The sequence below is a fragment of the Pholcus phalangioides genome, unplaced genomic scaffold, assembly GCF_987345545.1.
Source record: "Pholcus phalangioides strain wild (caught in Gottingen) unplaced genomic scaffold, Ppha-v1.0 ptg000021l_1, whole genome shotgun sequence".
NCBI classification, from domain to species: Eukaryota; Metazoa; Arthropoda; class Arachnida; order Araneae; family Pholcidae; genus Pholcus; species Pholcus phalangioides.
The window spans coordinates 11,597,179-11,625,036 of NW_028301614.1; the positions used below are offsets into that span (position 1 = coordinate 11,597,179).

The 27,858-nt window shown below is 35.5% G+C and overlaps 1 protein-coding gene across 4 annotated transcripts in view; it reads right to left on the reverse strand.

Moving 5' to 3' along the window:
* Window positions 1-204: 204 nt before the first annotated feature.
* LOC149070618 (uncharacterized) overlaps window positions 205-27,858 on the reverse strand; it is a 66,636-nt gene continuing 38,982 nt past the window's right edge. The window contains exons 8-11 of one of the 4 annotated variants that reach the window (XM_089248921.1): window positions 21,315-21,337; window positions 11,691-11,772; window positions 10,174-10,263; window positions 205-4,072 (exon numbers count right to left, since the gene is read on the reverse strand). In XM_089248921.1, the coding sequence (XP_089105047.1) occupies window positions 10,260-10,263; window positions 11,691-11,772; window positions 21,315-21,337 (109 nt within the window). In that variant the 3' untranslated portion in view covers window positions 205-4,072; window positions 10,174-10,259. Of the gene's footprint in view, window positions 4,073-7,784; window positions 8,346-10,173; window positions 10,264-11,690; window positions 11,773-21,314; window positions 21,338-27,858 lie in introns of those variants that run through there. The other 3 variants (XM_089248918.1, XM_089248919.1, XM_089248917.1) reach the window with 3 other exon arrangements.

Here is a 27,858-nt window from a genome sequence, read left to right on the forward strand (position 1 = left end):
CTCAAAAGCCATTATTGAGCACTCTACACTATGAGTACACAAACTTTCCTGCTTGTGAACACTATTTTGCTAACGATTACTTTTTGCAAGCCATATAAGAGGTGAGTTATTTCTTCACAAGCCAAATATGAATGAAAAACATAGATGAAATCATTATAACCATATCCATTTTAATTGATGCAAAAGGTTTTTTTTAATCATTAATTTTTATACATATCACTTCTAACTCCAGTCCTATTTCATACTTCAAGGTAATTCAATTTTTTTTTGCAATTGCTTTGCAAGCCATTCATTATAAAAACAAAATCTATTAATCACTGCAATTTGTTCCAGGTTCTTATCAAGAGGTGTCACGACCCTTGAAGTTGAATTTTAAAAAATGACAACAAAATACAGGGTGTTTCAAAAATAATCATCTGATTTAAAAACTCATAACTATTCAGCTTTTAATCCATTTTGATCGAATAATATATAGGTAGAAAGAGGGAAATGTCAATTTTCACTCAGTTGTCAATAGTAATGCTAACGCTCTTCCTTCGGCCCCCAATTCAGAGTTTGTCAAAATGGCAACTGCACAACAGAAATCGTTTTGTGTTCTAAGCTTCGTGAAGTGCGGGTCCATAACAACTGTTCATCATGTTTTTCGTTGACAATACCAATGTTGTCGATATTGTTGACAATACCAATGTTGTCGATGTTGTTGACAATACCAATGTTGTCGATAGTGTTGACAATACCAATGTTGTCGATATTGTTGACAATACCAATGTTGTCGATATTGTTGACAATACCAATGTTGTCGATATTGTTGACAATACCAATGTTGTCGATATTGTTGACAATACCAATGTTGTCGATATTGTTGACAATACCCTGGTGGGTATAGTCACCCACCTACTTCCTACTGCTCAGAGCATTAGGCGATGGCATAAACAATTTCGAGACATGGGTTGTCTGTGTAAAGGGAAATGCCTCTGCCCTTCCTGCATGTCAGATGAAAATGTGGAGCGCATCTGACAGAGTTTCACACTCACAGTGGATGCAAACATGCTCGCAAAAGTTTGGGACGAATTTGACTAGATATATAGACATATGCTGTGCATCCCAAGGTGGACATATGGAGTACCTTCAATTTGGTTTGTAAAAAAACTTTATGATTAGCCATGTAATATAAAATTAATCTTAAGTGTCTATATATATATTCAATATTTTTCATAATGCATGTATTTCAAATCGGTTGATTCTTTTTGATTTACCCTGTATTTAATTTAATTGTAAATAAAATACTAAAAATTTCATGTCACAATTGATTAATTTGTTTCTTCATGATAAAAGAAAGAAATAATGAATTACAGTGTAAATGTATACAAGGAAAAAAATGCTTTGAATGCGATTTTCTCAGATTTCAGTTTTTGAGTTAATTTAATCTGTATGATTAAAAAAAAAAGGCTGAACCAAAAATTTTGCAGAAATGTTTATTTGACATGAGTTAGTAGAATGGACCTTGAATTGAATATCTGATCATTCATTAGAATTTTATAAGTTTTTAAGTTCGAAAAATATACATTAATTCAAAAATCTATATAAATTCAACATTAAAAAAAATACTTCCCATTAGTCAATTGTTAAATCCAAGGTCCATTTTACTAACGTATGTAGAATAAATATTTCTTGCGAAATTTTCAGAATTTTTGAGACAGTTTTCTTTATCTTGGGGGCTGTTCAAATATTACGTCAGAAGATTTTTAGCCATTTTTAACCCCCCCCCCCCCCCGTCAGTAAAACCCTGATACTCCCTTGTCAGCAAAATTTCATCAGCTCCGCCCCCTACCTCCTAATGCATATTGGTGGAATCAGATGTACATGGGGGGAAGGGGAGGGTGAGAATTCAAAATTTCTTTTTAAGAAATTCATTGTGGTCCACCCTCTAAGCCATGTATGGTAAACCCTGGCCCATGGACCAAATGTGGCTCTGGGGGCTACGTTGTGGCCTGTACCTCTCAAACCTAATTTTGTAAAAATGAACAAAGCGACACATTTATAGATCGATTAAGTCACCCATACACAATTCTAGGCCATTTAAGCAGCCTGTAACACAATACCAGGCCATTAATGTGGCCTGCGGCACATTTTTAGATCACTTAAATGACCCACAACACAGTTCCAGAACACTTAAGTGATCCATGGCACATTTAGGGATTCTTGAGTGACATGTGGCACAGTTTTAGAGCACTGGTGCGGGCCCCCAAGTACGGTTCTACATAACTCAAGCATAGGCAGAGATAGACTTGGAAGTCTGGGGGGGGGGGGAGGGCACGATGATGATGTCATTTCATGTATACATACATTAGATCAGTCAACTCCACCTATGACGCTGGGGGCATTGCCCCCCCCCCCATCTCCAGCCATGCACTCAAGTTACCCATGGCGCATTCCCCGATTACTTAAGTGATCCGTGACATAATCACAGATCGCTTGTACAATGTGAGGCACAGATCCAGAGCACTAAGTGGCCCGCAACACATTTCCAGATAACTGGGATCCACGAAACATTTAGAAATCACTAAAGGCTCTATAGAGGACTAATCCATAGGGAGAATGCTAAGTCAGACATCCACAAACTAGCGAAAGGTTTTACTCATTTTTGTTGTACAGAGTAAGATGCCATTAAGAATATTTCATATTTTTATAAAGGGTGGTTGATGACATAAGCGTCATCTAAACCCCCTCCCCATCGATCCTGACATAATACTTTAATGACCCCTTATGGATGAGCTCAAATATTACAATCTGAGAAAATCATGTTGAAGTGTTTTTTCTTTATATACATTTACACTATAATTCATTATTTCTTTTATTATGAAAAAACAAATTAATCGAATGTAACACATAATTTTTAGTATTTTATTTGCAATTGAATGAAATATTTTTTTGAATGAAATATTTTTTGAAGTCATTTTTGAAAATTCGACTTCAAGGGTTGTGACACCCTTCAAGTTCACAAACTGCACACACTAATGGTTTTCAAAACAATTTCAATGTTTTCTGTTTTAAGATTGCATAAATTCTCTTGTGAATTTCGTCTTTCTGTTGAAAGAAATCGTGTTGTTAAGTGTACTTGAGTTACTCATTTTGCAGGAATATTAATTTCTGAAATCATTATTTACACGCCTTAAGCGTGGCACCCACCGGGGTGAGGCTGACAGGGCTCTCTGTTTGTCACATTATAAATTTACTATAGAAAGACCCATGAATAATCAAACCCGACCCCCCCCCCAACAAAGATCCCAGCCTAGTCACCCTGTTACAGGATGTGGGGTGGGGTAAATGGCCTAAAGACTCAGTTAAAATTGGTGGGTATGCAAAATTGTATCAAATCTGCCGTTATATATGACCCTTACATATAATACCATTTTCCATAATACATTTCCATTCACTAACATAATTATATGAAAAATTTCTAAAATTCTTTCATAAAAAAAATCTTTTTATAAAATCTCAGAAATAAAAAAAGGGGGAGGGAGTTGCATGAAATGCAGTGTTTCAATAAAAGTTATATTCATGGAGGAATAAATCTGTCTTTAAATTCTAAAAATTCAATGCTCCACCACTACTTTTTTTCAGCAAGCAAAATACATTTCACATGTATAGCCACTTCAAAAATAATGATGCAGTTTCTTCACAAACACATTGAATTCCGGCCTTTAACAATTTTTCTGACTAATAATTTTACGACTTTCAGAAATACCAACACATGATAAACCTTGCTCGAATCTCCCCCATTCTGTTGACTTCAAGAGCTTCCTAGCAGTGTTCGCTAGTTCCTGAATTCACAAAGTTCCGAAGAGCTTCCAGAATATGAGGTTCAATTTCTTGAAAAAAATGATTTAAAAAAAGGCACATGAAGGTTCACACAAAATCTGTTGCTTTGTATAAAACATTGTTATGTCAATGAATAACTTTTTCTAACTTGTAATGCAATTGGATAAGATGAATCGGTATGATTATCTGATGATGGGATAGAGGCTTTGTGAGAAATATATACATCCAACAATGCTCTCGCTTGTCTTACCTACAATAAAAAATTTTACAGGTAAGAAATATTTTGAAGATATTTTTTGAGATTACTTTTATTCAAAATAGAGCTATTGATGGCATGTTTCCTGAAAAGACCTAATCGAAAAGGTTAGGCCTTAGCATCATTTTAAAGGATATTTGTAATATAGAGCGTAGGGGTAGTGCAAAGGTATTTAAAAGTAACAGCTTATAGTGAAAGAACTGCGCAAGATTATTTATAAATTTAAGTTTCATTGAAGAGGGCAACTTCTCAAGTTAATATTTGCAGGTCAATAAAATTCAATGCGAGCACCCTTAGTGGCTGTTTCAAATTGTGCGGGAAGCTTCGTATTTCATTCACCTCATAAACTGCATCTAACATGCATCACTGGTATAAATTCAGCCAGTCTAAGCATGCACTAAACCAAGGCTGGATATATATTAGGTCACCATGGCGACTAAAAAATTGGTATCTGCATCTAAATTTTTTTTTTTTTTTTTTTGTGCAGTTACTAAATTGTAGACTGAGAGCGGCACGAAATGTTCGGAATTTATAGCAGAATATCTGCAAACATGAAAGAGGGTCACTATACCCTGAAAAAGTCAAAAGAAGTATTATTTTGTTCCTTTTTTTCTTTGGGTAAAAAATTTTTTGGTGCTTAAAAAATTGTTTTGGTGCCTAGATTTTTTTGCGATTTGTCTAGTCCTGCACTAAACATAGGCATAAAGTTATCTGAAATATTGAAAAAGCTAAGAATTATTAAGGTGAGGGTGGAAGCTCAAACCTAATATTTCCATAGGTTACTATGGAAATGGTATCAAATGTTGTGGGGACTTCTTGTTTCAAGTTACACTTATGGCACAGGTTTTCAAACTTTTCCCATCTGTGGCACCCGGTGCAGTTTAACAAAGCATTTCTTCAAAAAACTGACGCTCTGCGCTGCCCCTGACAAAGGTTGGCGACATACAGTTTGAGAGCCCCTGGCCTATGGCACAGAACCTTATTTTTTGGCATCCACATGAGCCAAAAACTAAAAACAGCCTACTAAATTGTGCATGCACCACCACCACCTCTTAAACATTCTTCTAAGAAACTTCTAAGGAATTTGTGCCTATCAGAATGTGCCATATACGTGTTATGTACCATTATCTAGTTTGTTTCTGAGGAATGCCTGTCACGTGTTCTCAAAGTGCTGCCACATGTGTTACGAATACAGATATTTTGATTTATTTGTACAGTCGTCATATGCTCAATCTATATTTATGTTCAGTAAAAAAAATAAGCAAACAACTCTGCAGTTTATTTTGCCTGTACCATGTACTATGCATGTTGTAATCTCTGTTCGTTCTAACTTGGGTCCTGATGTAAATAAAAGCACGTGTGGGATGCCCAAAATGATTGGTTGAAGAACATTTTACCTTTTCTTACTGTGCAACACCACCAAAAATATAGTTCTTTGTCGTTTGTCCCTCATACCATAATTTTTATTTTTATTTTTTAATATTTATTCCATATTATTTCAAAGTTATCTGTAAGACGGGAAAAAATATTTTTTAAAGATTGGTCAAAGCGCTTTTGCTGCTATGTCTTCAGGGTGGGTGTTGACAGGATACGCCTTTCTCACTCAAACATTACCATCCCCTTTTTAAACGGAAGTTTCATTTTATTATTATTACTTCTATTCGCAAACACAATTGATATACACTTGTATACGCTTCTTCAAGAGGTCTTGCAAGAAAAAGAGCTTTCTTCTTTATCGTTTGATGACATAAATGAAATATGCGTGTTTATCTTGTTTGGCAGAGCCGTTTGAAAATTAATTTCTTTGCAGCTGCTCTGGACTCCTATAAACAAAGTTGCTGTCAACAAGATTTTTTTTCTCTCCCACACGCTTTGACGTACACTGGATACGGGTGGGGGGGTTACTTATAGTTCGTGGTGTTTATACGCATTTCCGGAGAATTCACACTTCTGCTTGAGCAGCTTGTTGGGAGGAAGTAATATTTTTTTTGTCGAAGGCGGCAAGCTGAAAAAGTCTGAGGATTATAATCATGAAGACATGAAGGTAAAGTTTTGAAAATCTTATTCAAAAGAGTAATGCTCATTTTTGATTCAGTTAGCCTCATTATGACAGACACCATAGATCCCGTGAAAAAGCCTGGCCTGGGGGCCCATTAAAGATCCCAGTCCAGGGGCTCCTGCTACTGGATGTTGGGGTCATGGCTCGCAACCTATGCACGAATAAAAAACCGAAATTGTCTTGACAAAAAACAGGATATCAACAACAGGTTGAAGTAAAGAAACAAAATAATGTGGATGGTTCTCTCGTCAAATTGGAACTGCTACAGCCCGTGGATTATTATGAAATATTTAATTATACAGACCCACAAGAAAAATAAAAAGCGCAACACAACGGTAAGTTGTTCATAATTTGTTTCACGTTATAATTGGTAGCATATCCGGCCCAGGAAAATCATACGGAGTAAATTAGCTCAAAAATAAAATTGTAAAATTTGGAAGAAAAAAAAGTAATAAGAAAAAATTAGGATTTTTTTTTCTCACTATCTGCCGTAAAATAATAAACAACTAGCACAAGCTTTTGTAACGACCTTGGCCCCACATCCTGCCGTAAGACCCCCAGGCTGTGAACTTTAGTGGGCCTTCAGACCAACCTTTCAACAGCCCTTCTATATTGTAAACTTTTAGCGTAAAAAAATAACAAGAATTGTCACGGGCAATGTCAGAGCTGGAGCCCTGTCATCCCAACTATTGAGGAGTGTGCCATGATAACGACAGAATACCTCATCGAATTTTTTTTGGGAGATATATACCTCTTTCCATTTTAATTAGTGTTATCAACAGTTTTTATTTCAACAAAATTTGGAGAGCAGTGAAAAAAAAATTTCCAGGAAAATTCTTCGTAACGAATTTACAATCTCACGTTTGAGGAAAAACCGCACGTGTTTGGAACACGTAATGATGGGGCGGGTAAAATTACAACCAATAGAAATAAAGGATGCAGAGTGATATCAAAAATTGGTACAGCGGTTTATTTACATCAGGACCCAAGTTAGAGCGAACAGAGTATAGGCTTGATTGCTCTCTGTGGGAAAGACATTTTTTAAATGGTAGATCACCTGACATTTACACTTTGAAGTTGGAAAACCACAGAAAACAGACTACATATGGCTATGCCATACTCATGATGACCAGGGCTGTAACCAGGATGTTTGCCGCCTGGGCAAACAAGATTTTGCCCCCCCCCCCACAACTGTAAAATTTTATAACTTTATAAGGGTGTTCTTTGTTCTTTCTCAACTGCCGCCCCCCCCCTAAATTTTGCCAACCGGAGTGGTTGGCCTCGTGCCACTCTCTAGTTCCAGCCCAGATGATGGCAATCAGCAGCAACTGCTGCAAAAAGCATCTCAAGTGTTGACTGTGCGCATGTATGACCTGGGAAAACTGGATAAACATTTGCAGCAATCACCCTATTGACAATGCAGCACTTTCATAACTAAGCACGTATGGCTCTCTCAGTATAAGAGATTATTTTTGGATACCTTTCAGACTAGACACCCTGTATAAGCTTTACCTTAAAAAATAAGCTCAGCTAAAATTATCAATTTAATCAGAACAGTGTTTACTGCATGCATTGCCAACCCATGACCAATGTATTGAAATATAAAATATTAGTCTACACTCGTTATAATGACCCCCCCCCCCTCGTTCCATGAAAAATGGATGTTATATTGGAAGGTCATTATATTGGAACATTTTTAAAAAATTATAAAATTTAGGTTCTCTTCTTTTCCAACTTTTGGAATTCCCTTCCCATGATAGACTGACGTGAAGAAGGAAACCCCAAATCTTTTGCTTTCATTACTGAATTATACATTTTAATATGGGTGCCCAAAATACTCCTTGGAATATTCGGTCATTCAGCTTTCAACATCAATTTCTTGTCACCTTCCACCAAAACTTCCAATTTGAGATCTTTATTTAAGAGAGCCATGTCAAATAATAAATAATTTCCAGAATGAAAACATAAGTTCACTTGCCTGTACATTTTCCCATTGAGCAATTAAGATAATAAAACTGAATGGTAAGTGAGGAGGGGAGGTTGGAAGAAGAAGTGTAAACATCATCCAGTCAACTTGTGAAATATGCTTTGTTATGGTTTGCCGTTTCCAGTAAGGGCGCTATTTATTGTTCTGATGCGACACCGCTTCATCTTTTATTCTCCCATCATCAAAGGTCAAACACACAATGACTGATTTTTTTCCCATTTCTTTGCAGAAAGAAAAAAAATGAGGCTGAGATGAGTTTGGTTGTTGTAATGGATTGAATGATATTGACTGGTCATTATATTGGATAAAAAAATAACACGGGGGAGGGGAAATAGGAAAAAATTTGGGACCCATCGTTATAACGAGTGTAGACCGTATTAATATATTAATGAATATAAATAAACAATTGTTTATGATATCAATTGATAAAAAAAAATTAAATTAATTCATGGTATTATGTCCAGCAAAAAAGAGCTTTTCTAAAATGTACACTTCTTATCTAAGTAGCATGTTCATATCCCATTGTGAACACAGCTGTTATAAATTTTATCCTTATATCTTCATTAACCTCTTGCAGGATAGCCTTTGAAAAATTTCTACACTCTGAGACTTCTCTCTCCATTATATTTTTTGAGATAAAATCATTAATTTCCTAGCGTAAACAGTCTTTCAATAGCTTTTTTAATTAAAATATTACAAGTGGAGATAGGCAGTAGAATATTTTATATTAGATATTATAAATAGAGACAATGGAATTTTGCATTTTTGGTGTACAAAATTCAACTAACAGCTCATTTTCTGATAATAGGATATATAAATTTTATGCAAAGGAAACCACAAGGAAAAAATGATTAAAACAAACATTTAAATATAATAAATTACAATAAATTCAAATATTGTTTCATATGAATTTGAATAAAAGAAATATATTCAAGATCTGAAAATGTATATTAAAAATAAAACAGAAGCACATTAGGAATAAATTTAGGGCATGTAAGAATAATAAGAAACAGCAAATTTATCAATCACAATGTTCTAAATAAAAATATAAAGCACAATACACTTCCAATCTCTGTCAGCAATAAAATACTAGCAAAAAAATTCAATGAGGACTTTATAACAAGAAACATAGAAGAAATGGAACTAGGTACAGACTGCGATTGCGAGAAGAATAAAGCAATAACTAATTTTAACAACTCAATTTTTTTTTTCGAAACTAATGATAGTGAGATTGATGAAATTATAACAAAATTAAAGATTAACAAAGCAAGTGGATATGATCAAATAACCCCTAAGATGTTGAAAACAATCTCACATTATGATATGGATATACTAAAAAAACCTAATCAACTCATCAATACTAAATGAATTCTTTTATAGCGAGTTAAAATATGCCATAGTACATCCTATTTATAAAACAGGAGAGACAGATAACTTATCAAACTACAGGCCTATATCAATTCTTCCCATTTTTTCAAAGGTAATAGAAAAGTGTATGAAGAAAAAGCTCATAAGTTTCCTAAATTATCAGAACTTTCTAGCACCTAACCAATATGGGTTTCGAAAAAATAAAAATACAGAAATAGCCATTTTAGAACTAAGTAACTATTTAAATACCAGATGTAACCATAATAGAGATTCAATAACAGTTTTTCTTTATTTAAAAACAACTTTTGACTATGTGGATCTAAGGATACTAACAGAGAAATTGTCATCAGCTGGTATACGAGATAATGCATTAAACTGGTTTAAAAAATATTACTTTAATAGAAAACAATCAGTTAAAATATATAAGGAAATCAGTACATTCCTAGAAGTTAAAAAGGAAGTCCCCTGGGGATCTGTCCTTGGGCTGATATTATTTCTTATTTACATAAATGATATATTCAAACTAAATATAAATGGTAAATTAATCTCATTTTTGCAGACACAATACTGTATGTTGAAGACCTACACAAAATCAACATCTGGCTGAAGAAAAATAAATTAAATATACAAAAAACCAAATATATTTGCTTAAAAACAATAAATATAAATAATTTAACTAACATGAAAATCAAAATCCATGATCACTGCCCATGTCAAAATATGTCACTATGTAATCGCCATGAAATTGATAGAGTTCATGAATACAACTACCTAAGAAGAATAATACAAGATGACTTAAAATGGAACTCGCAATGTGAAAAAATAATAAAGAAATTAAGAACATATGCTGCTATTTTATATAGATTAAAAAACACAATCGACAATAACTTTCTACAAGATTTATTTTATGCTTGGATATACTCAATACTAACATATGGAATCACTGCTTGGGGAGGTGCTTATCAAACAAATATACAAAAACTAGATGATATATACAATAAAATAAGATCCCAAATAATAATAATACTTGTAGATGAGCACCCTCCTCGAGTGTCTTTTTGTGCGCACTTTGTTTAAGTTTAGTTTAACTTGTATCACTGGACATGTAAACAATGTCATTGTACTCCTAACTAATTATTCAGTAATAAATTGTTATGTTTTTAATATCTTTATATATATTTGATTTTCTGTGTGCCTGTTTTCACAATTGTTTAGAGATACTTTTTTACTTTGCATTTCCTTACACTATATCTGTGGTGTTTTGTCAGAACATAATCCAAAATCAAAAATAAAGCATACACACAAATACAAATGAAAATATCATACATCAGAATGTTGTTTAGCCGTACACACGTATTTGTGCATTTATCTCACTTCTAATTAGTTATAATTAGCAAGACTTACTACTAGATCAAAAAGTCATTTTTTGGAGATATCATGTTCTAACCAAACCCTACAGATATATCCTCCTCTCCCCATGAGACCATTCCTAAACACCATTAACTTGTGAGATAAGGAGTTAGGTCTTAGGGAAATTGATTCCAAAAAGAGCTCAGCGAGTCAAAAAAGGTTGAGAACTGCTGCTATATTAGATATTATAAATTCTAATTTCATATCAGATATTATAAATAGAATATTATTTAATCTAAGAGAGATGTTGTGGCTGTTGAAATATTCATCTCAATTTAGATGTACTTCCATATTCCCAGACTCAAACATTGTCATAGACTTCAACTACAGAATTATAGACATGCAAAATAATCACTACAGATGTCATTAGGCAGTTAACATTCATTAATTAACATACAGGCTTAAACAGTCTAGAAGGATAAAAAAAAATCAGTCAAGAGAATAATATCTAATAATAATTTAGACTCTGCGATACCTAGAAAATATTACATAATCGAGTGGTTCTCAAACTTCTGCCACCCATAATTCTTACCTCCTGTCAAAATTTAACTGAGATTGCCCAGTAAATTACAACAAAGAAACACTTCAAAGCTCTGAACAAGTACACATCAATACACTGACAGCTCGCAGTGACATCTCTGAATGTCATGATGCACACTCTGAGAACCACTGGCATAACCCCTAATGATGAATAATTTCACTTTCAAGATTCTCTTGCTTTTAAGAATTTATTTTTGCAACATGGCCATTCAGTATGGGAAGAGTCTGTGTTAGGTATTGGAACTTACCCATGAAAATATAAATGACATTTCAAGCTTGACGCAGATAAGAAAGACTCTGAGCACACATGGCATTTATGTGGCAGGTTTTCTGGAAATATGATTAGACAAACACTATTAATGCAAATGAAATGAACAGCAATGGTCAGATATTTTCAAAAACTCACTGAAAAAAGTGTTGATCAATATGTTATTGCAAATTACAGACATTAATAAATAATGTCTATTGCCCTCTATTGCCTACAACATAATTTTTCATTTGTACTAGCTATAATTCATGTAATTGTGTCTAGAGCAAATAATTCACCATAAAATACCTTAATATATACATTATATTGTGACGGTCAAGGCCGACCGCATCCGTTAATATAGGTGGCGCACCCCAGATTCGCTCTCGTGGCAGTCGTGTTCGAGAGTAGTGGGGAACGAGGAAGTTGTTGTGATGTCGCCCACGTGGTGTATGTTTTGTTCTAAGCCGGATTTTCCCCCGATGTAAATTTATAGTCCCTTTTTGAAAATAAATATAGTAGTTTCAACCCTACGAGGCTACAATTTGACGCCCAACGTGAAATATGACGGTTTTTTTTCAACTCGAGGGAAATCGTCAGCGTTCAGCCTTAACGTACCTACGAATTGGTAAGTGAAACTTTCGTCGCAAATGTTCGTCCGATGTTCGTTTTCAACCTGAAAAGAATTCATCGCATCAGCTGTTTCGAAATTCACGAAAGTGTTCGTCGAGTGTGAAAATGTTTAATATTCGTTTTTTTTATGTCGTTCCGCACGTCTCAAAAGTGTAGATTTTTTTTTTATTGTTATTGAAACATTGGTTTATATATAGTGTGACATGGCTTATTTAGCAAAAGGAAAGAAGCAAGACCTCATCGTTCTAGCTCAAGCATTGGGAGTAGCAGTGTCAACTGACATGACAGTCATTCAGATAAAATCTGCAATAATCAAACACGACGATTATGATGAGGACTTTATGAAAGAATTCCTGCTAACTGTCATCGATGAGAGAATTTCGGACTCTAAACGCCAAGATCAATGGGAACAAGCTACGCTTCAAGCGGAAATCGAAATCTGAAAGTTGGAAATGCAATTCGAACTTGAAAAACTCAAACTTCAACCCGAAGTCGCTTATAACGGTGCCAGCTCTGTGTCAACGTCACCAGAATTTAGATTTGAACTTCATAAACTGCTACCGAGTTTCGACGTTCAAAAGGATGACATATCCTTGTTTCTATCTCTCGCTGAACGGCAACTCAAATTGACGAAGGTCCCTGAAGAATTTTGGGTATCCCACCTTATCACAGTACTGTCGAGTAGTGTAACATCGCTCATCGCACAGGAACCTGAAGATAAAGCATCTGATTATCAACATGTAAAAGGAGTCCTCCTGAAACGCTTCCGATTATCTGCTGAAAAATTCCGTCAACTGTTTGCTACTCACAAGAAATCGAAAGACAGTACTTGGCGTGATTACTATTTCGAGCTCAGGTCGTTCTTCGAGAACTGGTTAACTGAATCGAACATCACAACTTTCCATGGGTTAAAGGACTTGATCATTACCGACCAGATGAAAAAGAAAGTCCCTCCTGAATGCAAAGAGCATCTAATGGATGAGTGGACAGAAGTAATCTCACCCACGGTTCTTGCCGATAAACTGGATGCCTATGACAATATCAGAAGTGTTTTCAACCGAAACAATTTTCCGAATAAACCCGAACAAGTTCGTCAAACTGTGCAACCCCAAAAATCCATACCTTTTCATGACAGATCGTCTATCATTTGCTATGGATGTCGTATGCCAGGGTTCATCAAAACAAAATGTCCAAATTTCTCTCCATCGACTGCGACAGCTGTGAAATCACCAAACAACGCTATTTTGTACAGCTGTCAACCCACAGACGCTCAGGTATCGCTACCGCTGATGGAAATTCAAGTATGTCAAGACCGTGGTCTCATATGTATCGACACAGGTGCGACACACTCGGTTGCAGGGGAACTCTTATACAAGCTTTTCCTAAGTAAAAATATACCAATGAACAGTGCCACCACGACCATTTGTCTGGCTGATGGTACCCGGTCTATCAGCAAGGTCTATGAAGTCAAAGTACCTGTACACGTTGGAAATCTAACTATTGATACCACCTTTTTAGTGTTTCCAGAAGCAAAGGGAAACCGATCGCTGCTGGGATTAGACTTCCTGACGGCAGCAGACATCGCTGTGGATCTAAAAAGGAAATGTTGGTTTTTCAGTGACACTCCCCATCACCAATTCTCATTCCCACAGCTTCCAGCGGCTGATTGTGCAGTATCAGAATCAGTGGACCTCATGTATTCATACCGATTGCGTGCTGACGAGGGAAGAGATTTGACTCCCGAGCAAAAGCGTCAACTTAGCGCCCCCGCTAAGCGAACATCAGGATGTCTTCAAACCAGGGGGAGAGCCTACTCCATTCGTTCAACATCATATCAACACTGGTAATAGTTCACCAACACCTGTGACTCAGTACCGAATGTATCCAGCGAAAACCAAGAGGGGTCGCAAGCCTGTCCCGCCTTGACTCGTGGACATCCGAAGCCAGAGAGAAAGGGGACGCAAAAAGGCCGAGGCCATGATAGAAACGACGGCTATGCCCGCAAAAGACGATGCAAAGAAACAAAGGGTCGCAGTGAATCCTCCGCTCAACGCCAGAAACCCATTCAGATGTCACGTCTGTCAATACTGTGAGATGACCTTCGAGGACGAATCCGTCTTCCAGGATCACGTAGAGTTCCACAAGACGAAAGAAAAAGACAAAAACTGTAGACGCTCATTGCCAAGGCGCCAAAATTCTGTGGTGTCCCAGAGATTTCCATGTAGACATGATGTGGCCATACATCTTCACCTCAGGTATCACTTGGAGTGAATCATACATCAGCATTTCGACCTTGCAAGAACATTGCACAGACACCGGTGATGCCTATGCAGCGACAAGGCCGCCCTCCGAAAAAGTTGTAGATTGATCTACCTACAAGTCATCATTCTCGTGAAGAATGAACTATATATATATATATTATTTTTGAAAATATGTGATTTTTATTTTTTTTTTGCCCTCGATTATTGAAATGTGTTCGTCAAATATTTTTGATTGTTTATATGCACCGTATTGTTTATGTTTGAAGACTCTTCCTGGTTTCATACCGAGATGGTTTCATGAAACCAGAGGGGGAGTCTGTGACGGTCAAGGCCGACCGTATCCGTTAATATAGGTGGCGCGCCCGAGATTCGCTCTCGTGGCAGTCGTGTTCGAGAGTAGTGGGGAACGAGGAAGTTGTTGTGATGTCGCCCACGCGGTGTATGTTTTGTTCTAAGTCGGATTTTCCCCCGATGTAAATTTATAGTCCCATTTTGAAAATAAATATAGTAGTTTCAACCCTACGAGGCTACAATATATATATATATATATATATATTGTAGCCTCAAAATTTGAAATGGCTCTAGCATTGTAACTATTCAAAAGCAAAACTCTGTTTCATTATTCATAAATTATACAACCTGAAACCATATTGAAACCAATCCTTTTTATAAACCTATATTATTCAATGTTTCAATCAAACTTACTTTATGGTTTGCCACTCTGGGGAAATTAATTACATAATCAATATTGGTCCTATTATTTTTTTACAAAAAAAAATTGATTAGAATTTTGGCAAGCAATAACTTCACGCCCTCCAATGAACTCTTTTTCTACAACTAAGTGCCCTACCCTTAAGACATTTATATTTTTTCAGATCCACACTTATAATCAAGGAAAAAAAAGTTCTCACCTTTAAACTTGTCACGAACATCCAATAGACATTTAATTTCACATACTCTCCCCCATTAGTTCATAAAACTAATTCTCAAAAAACATTTCAGCTTTCTCATTCCTAAAAATTTTATAGCGGCCTTCCAAATGGTCTCATACAGTCCACATTTTTGATTTAAAAAACATCTAAAACAATAGTTATTACAAACTGTCAATATTGAAAATTAATTTTGATTTCATTCTCAGATTCACTCTCTCCTATGTTACTGATTATCTTCCCACTTTCCCTGGTTAAATTCTCAATATAGATACCCTTGCTGACAACTCTGTTGCATCAGTTCAAATCATACATAATCTCATGTTGATTTATAGATTTTTTTATAAGCAATAAAGCATCCCCTACCCATTGCATCATCTATACATATAAAATTGATTTTCTGTGAGTGTCTCTGTGTATGTATGTTCTCTATACAAATCCACAAATTCAAATTGATCGTCACCAAATTTTGCATACATACCAAATGGGACCTGACTTGAACGATAGGCTACTTTAAAAGTTCCTCAGAGCAGGGCAAAAAACTGTCGGGCAACAATGATTTTTGGGACTCAACAATCACTTTTGAAATGTTTACTTTGGTTGCCGTGGTTCAATGTATTTCAGATGTGTATATGCTTTTACAATGGTTTGTCACTTCATTAATGCTGCCAGTATATGTATAATAGCTTATGTCTTTATAATGATTTGCCACTTTTTCAATCCTCCCACTAATGAGGCTTTTTGAATAGACATCAGAATCATCATCAGCATCACTTTGAGGGTCAGGCAAAGGATGATCCCCATAGAAATCAGTGTTAAAATTGCTGATCTTACTTTTCTGTCACATCAATAATTTAAAAAATTTTATTGAATTCTCAATTTTTGAAATATTGAGTTCACTTAGAGATATGTGAAGCCCAGAATATTAAATATGAGGTAATTAGCCAGACCTACTTTTGAGTTGGATATCCATACAATACACATTGATTGTATGGATATCCTATATCCTATATACACATTGATTGTGTATACAATACACATGATATCCATACACATTGATTTCTACTTTTTATTTATATCTTCTCAAGCATGAAAATTAATGTCTCCATATTTTCTTTTAATATTGAACTGCATAAATTCATATAGTTTAGGTTGTTTTAAAAGCAGCCTAAATAAGTAGCTTTAATTAATTAAGCATTGCTTGAAGCAGAAACAGACAGATGGATAACTTGAAGCTTGAAGTTCGGGGGGGGGGGGGAATTGGAATACCTAGCGGCCCTTGAAAAAGAAAAAAAAATTCATTTCTACGTTTCTTTAAATGTATATTTGTTTCTTTTGTGAGTTGCGCAGGAAGTCATCATATTGGTTAACTTGGACACGGTTTGCATGTCCTTCAAAAAAAGAGGGAGATACAGTCGAATACCGTTATAGCGAAAATCTCATTTTAACGAACACTTTTCTAATTCCCCAAATAAGTTTACCTAGGAACAATGCTAGGTAATCTGGAATTCCTTTATAACGAAATTCCGTTATAACAAAGTGATTTCTCCGGTCTCTTGGCATTTGTTATAACAGGATTCGACTGTATCACGTGATCCAAAGAGCCTCATTGAAAAAACCTGGGCAGTGCTGGGTATATTATAGCGCGCGACCCAACCCGCAACGGTAAAAGGCTTATATCCCGGGAGGTACAGAGCCTGGGTCGTGTCTGGTCTGTCGGGTATATTATAGCTAGTTATAAACTGAAGAGCCAAAAAAACTTGTACAGGCATGCGTATGCAAATGAAGAGATACGGAATCAATCAGAGTACGGCGCTGCGGTCGGCAACGCCTATATAACACAACAAGTGTCTGGCATAGTTGTTAGATCGGTTACTGCTGCTACAATGGCAGGTTATCGAGATTTAAGTGAGTTTGAACGTGGTGTTATAGTCGGCGCAAGAGAGATGGGACATAGCATCTCCGAGGTAGCGATGAAATTTGGATTTTCACGTACGACCATTTCACGAGTGTACCGTGAATATCGGGAATCCGGTAAAAAATTAAATCTACGACATCGCTGCAGCCGGAAAAAGATCATGCAAGAACGGGACCAACGACGACTGACGAGAATCATTAGACGTGACAGACGTGCAACCCTTCCGCAAATTGCTGCAGATTTCAATGCTGGGCCATCAACAAGTGTCAGCGTGCGAACCATTCAACGAAACATCATCGATATGGGCTTTTGGAGCCGAAGGGCCACTCGTGTACCCTTGATGACTGCACGACACAAAGCTTTACGCCTCGCCTGGGCCCGACAACACCGACATTGGACTGTTGAGGACTCGAAACACGTTGCCTGGTCTGACGAGTCTCGGTTCCAATTGCTTCGAGCCAATGGACGGGTATGGAGACAACCTCATGAATCCATGGACCCTACATGTCAACAGGGGACTGTTCAAGCTGGTGGAGGCTCTGTGGTGGTATGGGGCGCGTGCAGTTGGTGTGATATGGGACCCCTGATACGTCTAGATACGACTCTGACAAGGACAGGTATGTAAGCATCTGCACCCATTCATGTCCATTGTGCATTAGGACGGACTTGGACAATTTCAGCAGGACAATGCGACACCCCACACGTTCAGAATTGCTACAAAGTGCTCCAGGAACACTCTTCTGACTTTAGACACTTCCGCTGGCCACCTAAATCCCCAGACATGAACATTATTGAGCATATCTGGGATGCCTTGCAACGTGCTGTTCAGAAAAGATCTCCACCCCCTCTTACTCCTACGGATTTATGGACAGCCCTGCAGGATTCATGGTGTCAATTACCTCCAGCACTACTTCAGACATTAGTCGAGTCCATGCCACGCCGTGTTGCGGCACTTCTGCGTGCTCATGGAGGGCCCTACATGATATTAGGCAGGTGTACCAGTTTTTTTGGCTCTTCAGTGTATTATATTTTAAATATATTTGTGTTAATGTGTTTTTTTTAATCAACTTTGTATTTTGATTTTTTTTTTCATTTTTTCACGATTTTTTTTTCTCTCTAAAATTAATAAGTTCTATTTCATGTTGTATGGCAATTGTAATGTTATTTAATTTACTTCACTGTAACAGCCAGTATGAGACCTTGGTGTGTCTTTGGTGGTTTCTATCAATTAAATGTATTGTTTCCAGATTAACCTTTTATATTAATAAATTGAAAAAATATAGAGATACTAGTTGATACCCGGCGATGTTGCCCGTCCCATAAAAAATTTATATATGTATAGCTTATTAATTATTTCTTAATCAAAAAAAAATTCTGCATCAAGTAAGAAAAAATTACTTTTATTTTTAAATATTTTAATTAAAAACTTCAGGCAGTCGCTTGTGGATACACAATATTTTTGTTTTTCCATCTGGTGTGTAGATGTACAAATTTTTAGGATTACCAACACGCGAACAAGCGAAGAAAAGGTGTTCGCGAGAAATACAGGGCTCAAGTAGGTTGATACCTGCCACTGCTAAAGACTGGCCTTGCACTTTGTTGATTGCCACGGCAAAATCTAAATGAATCAGGAACCGTAATCGCTTGAAAGTGAATGGCAATTCTTCAGTGATAATCGGGATACGTGGAATGAAGACGTCTTCTCCTTTGGCACATCGTTAGAATCGTTGCTTCAATGATGTAATTGTGCAATTTCTTCACGCAGATACTGGTGCTATTGTAGAGTCTCTGTGTCTCCAAATTTCTTAAAATAATTATAGGTGCTCCGACTTTGAGGGTCAAGTTGTGTGGTGGCACTCCTGGAATATCCAAAGAGTTCAGAAATTCTGCAGGATACAGAATTATCTGCACTGTGTCTGTGACAGTGTCAACCAATTTGTAAGATGTGGAGTCTCCTGGAATAATTTTTAGGATTTTTTCGTTGATCTTGTTCACACTGTGGTTTTTCCGTGCCAGAATCACTCTCTCACAAAGCCACGCATAGTTAAGGTGATTTTGTTGAATGTTTGGGAAGACTTTGTCTGCAAGTTCTTGAACTGAGTTTAACAACTAGCAAAATCCATTTGGGAATGTAATCAGTCTGGTGCTTGGGTCTACGGGAAATTCTCCCATCGCCAAGTTTGATCAAATAATGTGAAAATAATAGCAGGGCTGAGTCATTTTGCAGTTGAACTCACATGTTGGTGGATAATGATAATTTTTTAACTTCGTGCCAGAGTGTTGATGATTTGAGGCAAGCATTGAGTTCATCAGCTGGCGTTGAACATTTTTATTCTCAGTTTTGTTGTCATAGTTGTTGCTCTCTGTTGTTAGCATTGGCATACGCAAGGGAGGGGTTCTAACCACCCATCCCTCGCCCTTGAACAAAGATTATAGTGTTATTTTGCAGGAAAAACGTAAAAACTCCCCCCTAGAAGGAAAAAAAATCTAAAACTCCCCCCTCGAGAAAATTCTGTGTACGCCTATGGTTGTTAATAACGTCATATGTCCAGCTTGTGCAGCAAATATTATTCAAACGCCTTTCAAGCATTTCTTAAATTGAAACTATACCTCTACGATGGGCAGTTGATGAGATAAAGGCTGCATTACCACTTACAGGACACCGTATGAATAGGCTAGCCATAATACCCGGCGCTTCCCGGGTTTTCTTCAATTACTGGGAGGATTGGAAAAGTGACAAACCATTATAAAGGAATAAACTGTTATAATGACAGCATTAAAGACGTGACAAACCATTGTAAAGGCATATACACGTCTGAAACACATTGTTGGGAACCACAGTAACCAAAGTAAACATTCCGAAAGTGATTGTTGAGGCCCCAAAATCATTGTTGCCCAACAGTTTTTCGCCCATTTCGAGCATTTGCCCAGCTCTGACGAACTTTTAAAGTAGCCTACGATTCAATCCCAGTCCTGTTTGGTGTATATGCAAAATCTGGCGACAATTGGCCTAAAACTAAACTTTAGATTTGTATAAAGAACATACATACATGCATACTTTCACATTTATATATAAGATTAGCTTCTTGATAGATTGCTGCAGTATCTTCAAAAAACTATAGACAAAAAAAAGAGACCACAGAGAGCATTTGAAAGAAAAACAAAACTAATACACTATTCCACAACAGGAGTTTTTTCTTATGAACACTAGGATTATACATTTTATAAAAAATAGTTTCCGCAGCACTAATAGAAATTTTTGTAGAAGGATTAAGATAAATGTGCTAACACACCAACGCAAAGCTTATATGGCTAGCTGAAAATATTTCCACCAATTATAACTTTTGATACCAAAATATCAGCTTCTAGAACAGGGTTTTCAGAAAAAATCTGCTCAATCATTTTCCTGAAGAATGAAATATACTTTACCATCTTAACCTCCATAATGTTTTCAAGTTTGTTTTTCAATTTCGTAATTTTTCTCTGACATCATTCATTTTACATTTTCTTTGATTTTCCCCAATAATTTTTCATTTTCCTGACTTTCCAGATCACAGGAAACCCTGCAAAAGGCCTGGTTTTTATTAATGAATTTCTGATTTTTATCAATGATATCTGGGATTTTTCTTAGTTTCCTCTTTTGCACGATCTGATTATTTTAGGTTAGAGAGGACTTTTTTGCAATGTTAACATCCCTTTAGTAAAGTGATGAATAAAAAAAAGTACTATAAAATTATTATCACGAAAATTCACAGACTTCTAATTTTGCATATCTGTGCATATTATAGAGATGTTTCAGACCAAATCAAAAAACAGACATTACAAAAAAACAATAAAAATCAATTAAATTTTAAAAAAGGATGATAAATTAAGTAATAACTTACTCATTGTAGAATTTCTCTTCCACCTACATAAAAAATAATTTATTTGTTAGCTCAATTTCAGCAATAATAATAAAATTCTGTTAGTTTCAAACACTGCTCAACTTTTTAATGCACTAGAACCCCACCAGACCGAACTAATTGGATTGGGACCTATTTGGATTAGCGAAACGTTTTGGATTACCAGGTGTGTCTTTTAAACATGGATTTTTAAAACTGTAATAATAGTGATTACACTTAAGAAAATTTTGGTGAAAGCCATCTACTGTGCTGTAGAAGCATGAAAAAACATGATGGAAAACTTGCTAAAGAAAACCTGAAAAAAATTATAGTCAACACTTGCTTTCAGTTATTATAATCAAGAAACAGCATTGATTGAAGAACCAAACACTACCCGCTTCATATCTCAGAGAGATCCCAAAGCATTCCTGAAGAATGAAAATGCTTTGATATTTCTCTCAATGAAATCAAGAAACAAGAAGGAATCAACAAAATCCCCCAACTTTGAAAAGAAATCCCCAATTGCAAGGAAGAAAAGGAAAAAGAAGTGAATGTTATTACTAGACTCGAACAGGCATCAAATTTTCATGGATGAAGAAATCGTCTCTGGAGTTTCAACTGGCATCATCGCCAAGCGATGGGTTAGATTATGATGTTCTATCACCAGACTCATTCAGAAGCTATGAGTGCTTCATGTATTGAAACCGCCTTTCAATATGTGAAGCAGCATGATAATGCAACCAAGGCAGACATCATATTTCTGAGATGATGGCTATGAACTGCATCATCCGCTAGATATACTTTGCTTGCTCAAATGAAGGTGAAAGTTTTTTTCCAGGCAAACTATCACCACCTTATAATGAAAACCTCATACATAAAAAATTCCAAACGTTACAGCAAGAGTAAAAAAAATAAAAAGAATGGGATTTTCCATTGAACAACACACATACGTGCAGGGTTGCCAAATTTACTCCCCGGGTAGATACCCCGGGCTGGGGTATCTAGAAAAACACTGTTTTTTGGGGGGAAATTGTTTGTTTTTGAAGAAAATGTGTTACTTTCAGGATGAAATTTTATTTTTAGGCTAGTTTATGTATTCAAAAAATTTCTGCATATCCTCTTTTTAGGTAAGCATTTAAGTACGAAATTCACATATTAAAATATGTTACAAGAAATTGCAAGCAAAAAATGTAACCATGGATCTTAATTTAACAAATATACCTGATACGCATGGGTGGAGATAAGGGAGGTGGGAGGCATACATGAATTGCCATCATCATCATCATGCCCCCCCCCCCAGACTTCAAAGTCTATCTCTGCCTATGCTGATATGTAATATGTGATAAGAATATCCACAGAAATTATTGCTTATTTATAATACACAATAATTTTTCACACACATACAAATCCTTGTATAAATAAATTAAAGCCTCTGTGAAGAAGTAAATCAATGTATGTAAACTGAATTTTCATTCAAAAAATATTTACATGTTTGCATTACTTTTTCTATATAGGTAGTTTTATACAGGTACATCAGACTTTCATAACTGAAATATCAAGACACAAAAATAACATTATCTCATAACGAAAAGAAAATAACTTTGTGGCATTCTTGAATTGAACATTGGTAACAAACACCTTCAAGTGAAACCAAACAAAAAGTATAGTTTTTCTCCGAAAATAAGACCTAACCAGAAAATAAGCCCTAGCTTGATTTTTTAAGATGCTCATAATATAAGCTCGACCCCGAAAATTGGCCTGTTAAAATTATCAGTCAGATGAAGACATTCTGTCGGTCTGTTGTTATACATGACAGGTTATCTTGTATAAAGTGATATTAATATACATGAATGAATGAACGCCAGGAGCTCTGCCACCAGACTTATCCCGTTGCCGAGATCTCTTCCAGCCCAGCTTCGTGGCAGAGTCCAATTGTCTGAGCATGTATCTAGTGTTGCGTCTGATTTTTCAGTACTGCCATCTATCCTTCAAATTGTGAATGCAGTGTAATGATTGAATATTTGTAGGGTTCTGGGGGTGAACTATCTCTGCGGTCCTCAGCCGAAAAAAAGTAGTTAAGCCCCGATTTGTCCTTAGATGGCCAGTAGTTCGACTTTTCGGTACTATCTCTAAGCTAAGGACTTTTTTTTAGTAGTTACTTAGGACCGCTGCTAAGGACTGCCTAGCACCAGTCCTAAAGCAGCAAGAAAAGTAGTTCACGGCGGCCATCTTGGAAAAGAGGAAATTTCGCCTCTGGCCGCGAGCTCTCGCTGTGATATTTAGCAATGAAATGTGCTGTTTTTTTTTCGAATTAAAAATTTTTTTACGATAATAATGACAGATAAAACTTGGATTATATCTTCGGTGTCATCAAAGTTGAAGTGATTCATCGTTATATCCTGCAAAACCAGATGTTGACATCGGCGATCGAAGCCACGACGAAGTGCTAGCATGTTCATTACTGAGGTAAGAATTATTTTATTGCTATCGAACTATATAAGAAGAGTGTTATGAAATTTTCTTAATATTTTTTTGCTCGGTAAATGCGTTATTTAAAAATATAAATGGACATAATGTCACGCAATCAATAGGGCAGTGGATCCCACTTGGTAATGCTGAAAAATATCAAATAGCCCATGTATACTTTCGATTGTATTGAAAATATTTACATGGCAAATGAAACATAAATCTGCAATTACGATAATATCAGATTTAAATTTTACATTCTATGTTTTTTGCCGTATTAATTTTTTTCAATGAAAAATTATGTCTAAATAAATTGAGCATGTGTGTAAATAAATAATTTGAATATTGTTGGCACAATAAAAATTGTGCTTGGATGACTATGCTATGAATAATCGCCTATAAATAAGGAAATTGGAAATTTGTGTTTTAGATCAACCTCCCTTCAATGCACAAAGTAACTAATAAGCTACAATTCATTGATAATAAATTACAGCACCTAAATGACGAAAAATTTAATTTTTTTGTGAAGAGTAATGGTGAAATTGAAATAAAGCATGGTAAAAATTGGCAGTAATGTTAAATATTAATTTTTGTAAAACTTGTGCACTAAAGGATTAAAATATAGATTTGATATTTTGAACTGTTCAAATGAACAATATTGTAATACTTAGTGGAAGTTAAATTTTGAGAAAAAAATCACGTGCCGCTTCCTGAAAAATTGCACTCTGTAACTCGCTCTGAGATACAAATACAAATACAAATACAACGCCACAACAGGCAAATTGCCCAACGAGGTGGCTGACTTAAGAACATCATGGATCCCCGAGCCCTACCTACTACTGCTACACCCCCCCCCAACGAATCGGTACATGCGGGAATGTGTGTGTACGTGTAGTGCAACCTGACGTAAAGTTTGTTTCTGTGTAATGCTTGTTATGTGTAGTGCTGTCATCTGCCCCCAGTTTTACAAACTATGAGTGAAGTGTTATGGTTGAATGATTTTACCGTTGTAGGACTGTTGCTCTCTGTGGCGAGACTTTTTAACGGGGAGATCGGCTCGCATTTGCGCCTTGAAGTTGGGAACCACAGAAAACCAACTTCAGCCGACCACCACTGTGGGGTTCGAACCCGGATCCTCGCATCACGAGTCCGGCACTATAACCACTCGACCACCACAGCGGTTACCAGCGGTACCACCACAGATGAGGAATATTTAATAAGGAATCATTATATTGTTTTGTTGATATGAAAAATGAAATTCGTACAATGGGACTAAAAAACAAAGTTGGAATTTCAGGCACAGTTTTTATTGAGGTATATACATTATAACTAGAGGAAGCAGATTAGTGTTCGAAACGTATTACTATTTCAGTATTTGGGTTATGGCCTTGCTGTGTGTGTTCAAATTTAATTTTTTGTCAAAAATTGTTTTTGATTTTGTGTGTATGGGTAAACACAGAAAACAAATTTCCATGTCGAATATTTAAGAACTTTAAAATATAACATTTTCAGATGTTATGGAAGTGAAACTTTTAACAAGCATTTATTTTTTAACAATGTTGTTAGTAAACAGCTGAGAGATTATATATATATTAGTGTATATACATTTGTGAGACTTTTCTAACTCCGAAAAATTTTGTTTCCCAGGAACTTGGCTGTAGGTAGCTATGAAGTTATTGAAGGTTTTCAAGGTTACCAAACAATTCTCCCAGAGCAAACAAAGGTAATTTTAATTCTTTGTATTTGACTTTGAGCAACAGTTTCCATTATTATTTTCATGTAAAATGAAATATTTCCATGCATGATTTAATGACATAAATTTTAACAATCATCATTTTCACTGATTTCATTTGTATCAACAACCCTAGTGGAACAAATACAGTCGAACCCGATTTAACACCACCATCCCACCCACAGAATTTTGACGTTGTATCAGATCATAATCATAATAGCGTTTCGGAGAGGCTGTATTACATAAATTCACATGTTTATTAAGAAATGTTGTATTTCAGTGTCTTATTTATATTGCACCATGAATAAAATAACCTATTTATACACATTCAATTTTAAGTTGAGAAAATTCATAAAAATTGTAAACTGTACAATCACTTGAATATTTCTCAATATAAAACTCAACAGAAACATACTTCCCTCTGAAATTATTGTAATTTCAGCGACACATTTTATATGTGCAAAAACAAAATAAGCAAGGGGGAAAAGTGACATTGTTTTTAGTCCATACCATATCGGTTTCTCTTGAGAAATATCTTGCTATGAGTAATTATCTTTATAATAATTTTTTCAGATACTATTGAAAGAACAACTGTTTTTGACATAATTGAATTGAGGAAATTAAGATAGACGATTTCTTAATGGCTACCTATACCACTCAAAATTTGACCAGTGCAAGTAAAAACATGTACTGTTGAAAAACTTGTCTTCGCTATATAAATGAGAGGGAGGACATTAAAAAAAAACTTTTAGAAGCTTTACTAACTGAAAAGAAATATTTATTCTTTGAAAAACGTGTTATATTTACTGATGAGCAAATTTTGTGAATGGAAATATTAAAACAATATACTTGACGACAAATAATATCATACTTTTTAACTAGTGAGACCATACAACACTGCAAAATTTCTATGTTAATTTAAATAGGGGTTCCCCGATCCACAAGAGGTTGCTAAGGATGTGTTTTAGAGCAAAGCTGAAAGAATAGAGTGAAAATATATAGTAAGCTGCGTGCCAATAGGTTTTTGCACTTCATCTGTCTGACCAAAATTTTAGGGTAGAAACATGGCTCGAAAAATTGAAAAAGGCGCGGGCCAAATTTTTTGGCAGCCAAGCATATTTTTAGAAGAAATAATCCGAAGTAAAAAAAAATTATATTCAACTTTTTCAGCACTTAGTGTTGATCTTCACATGTTGGAAGATTCAGACATAAACTCCAAATATTTTATGATCTGCATAGAAAATTTTAGGTGTCAGTATGAATTTTTTTTTTGCAATGTTGGCTCTTAAGATTTGCCAAGCCCTAGGTAAATACATCTAGACATGAACATGTGCATCTATGTGGAATGCCAGGCCTCCCTTGCAAAACACAGTTTATACATTTTGGATCCTACTGTGATAAAATGGTGGCGAGTCGACTCAATGTCGACCAAGTGCTATTGTGCACGAATTATCTCTACTTATACAACTAAAGACTGTGTCATAATTTGAAATAAAATATACAGTACATTTAAATGCTGATAAGCATAATAAAAATGTTTTTTTTCTTCCTCTTTTTAATTTCAGGTAAATCAACCTGAATGATGCAGATGAAAATTTATGAATCTTAAAAAATTATATTCTTGAAAGATGCGATTTCTAAGAAAAGTACAACCAATAAATTGTGATTATGATAACTCTCTATGAACATATGTTTGAAATAAAATGTTTTTGTATGACAAATCATGTGTGCAAGTTGTTATTTAATTCATGTTTCTATTAATCAATTTCAATCAACTCAAATGAAATATATTGTCAAAATGAAAGTTATCAGGTGAAATTATTTGTTGGAAGCTAAATATGAAACAGATAAATTGATGAAAGATCTTTAATATAGACGTATATATATTTTAAATATTGAAGTATTCACTTCCATTAACAGGTAAGTGCTCATTCATAGAAAATGTTCTGATATTTTTTAATACCGAGGAGAAACCTATAGTTTACAGTATAGAACTACAATATGCAGCAAGGCAGTTAATTCTTTTAATTATAAATTATCAATAATTTAATATTTTAGTTGCTCCGAAAATAATTTGCAATTCATTGTTTCAATGAATTTAAAAGGAATAAAAATGGATAATAAAAAATCATTTTTAACAAATTGGTCTTAAAAAAAAGTGGCACTCAATATTAAAAATAGTATTCAGCTGGGGCCTCAAGTAGGGCCCCCGAGGCGAATAGGGGGCCCAAAAATCTACAATTATTTTGCATAATAACCCTTTCAAGAAAAGCCCCCCCCCCCCCAAAAAAAAAGGGAAAGTCTGCCCCGGAAAGGCACACTACGACCATAGGCTCAACTAGTGCCGGT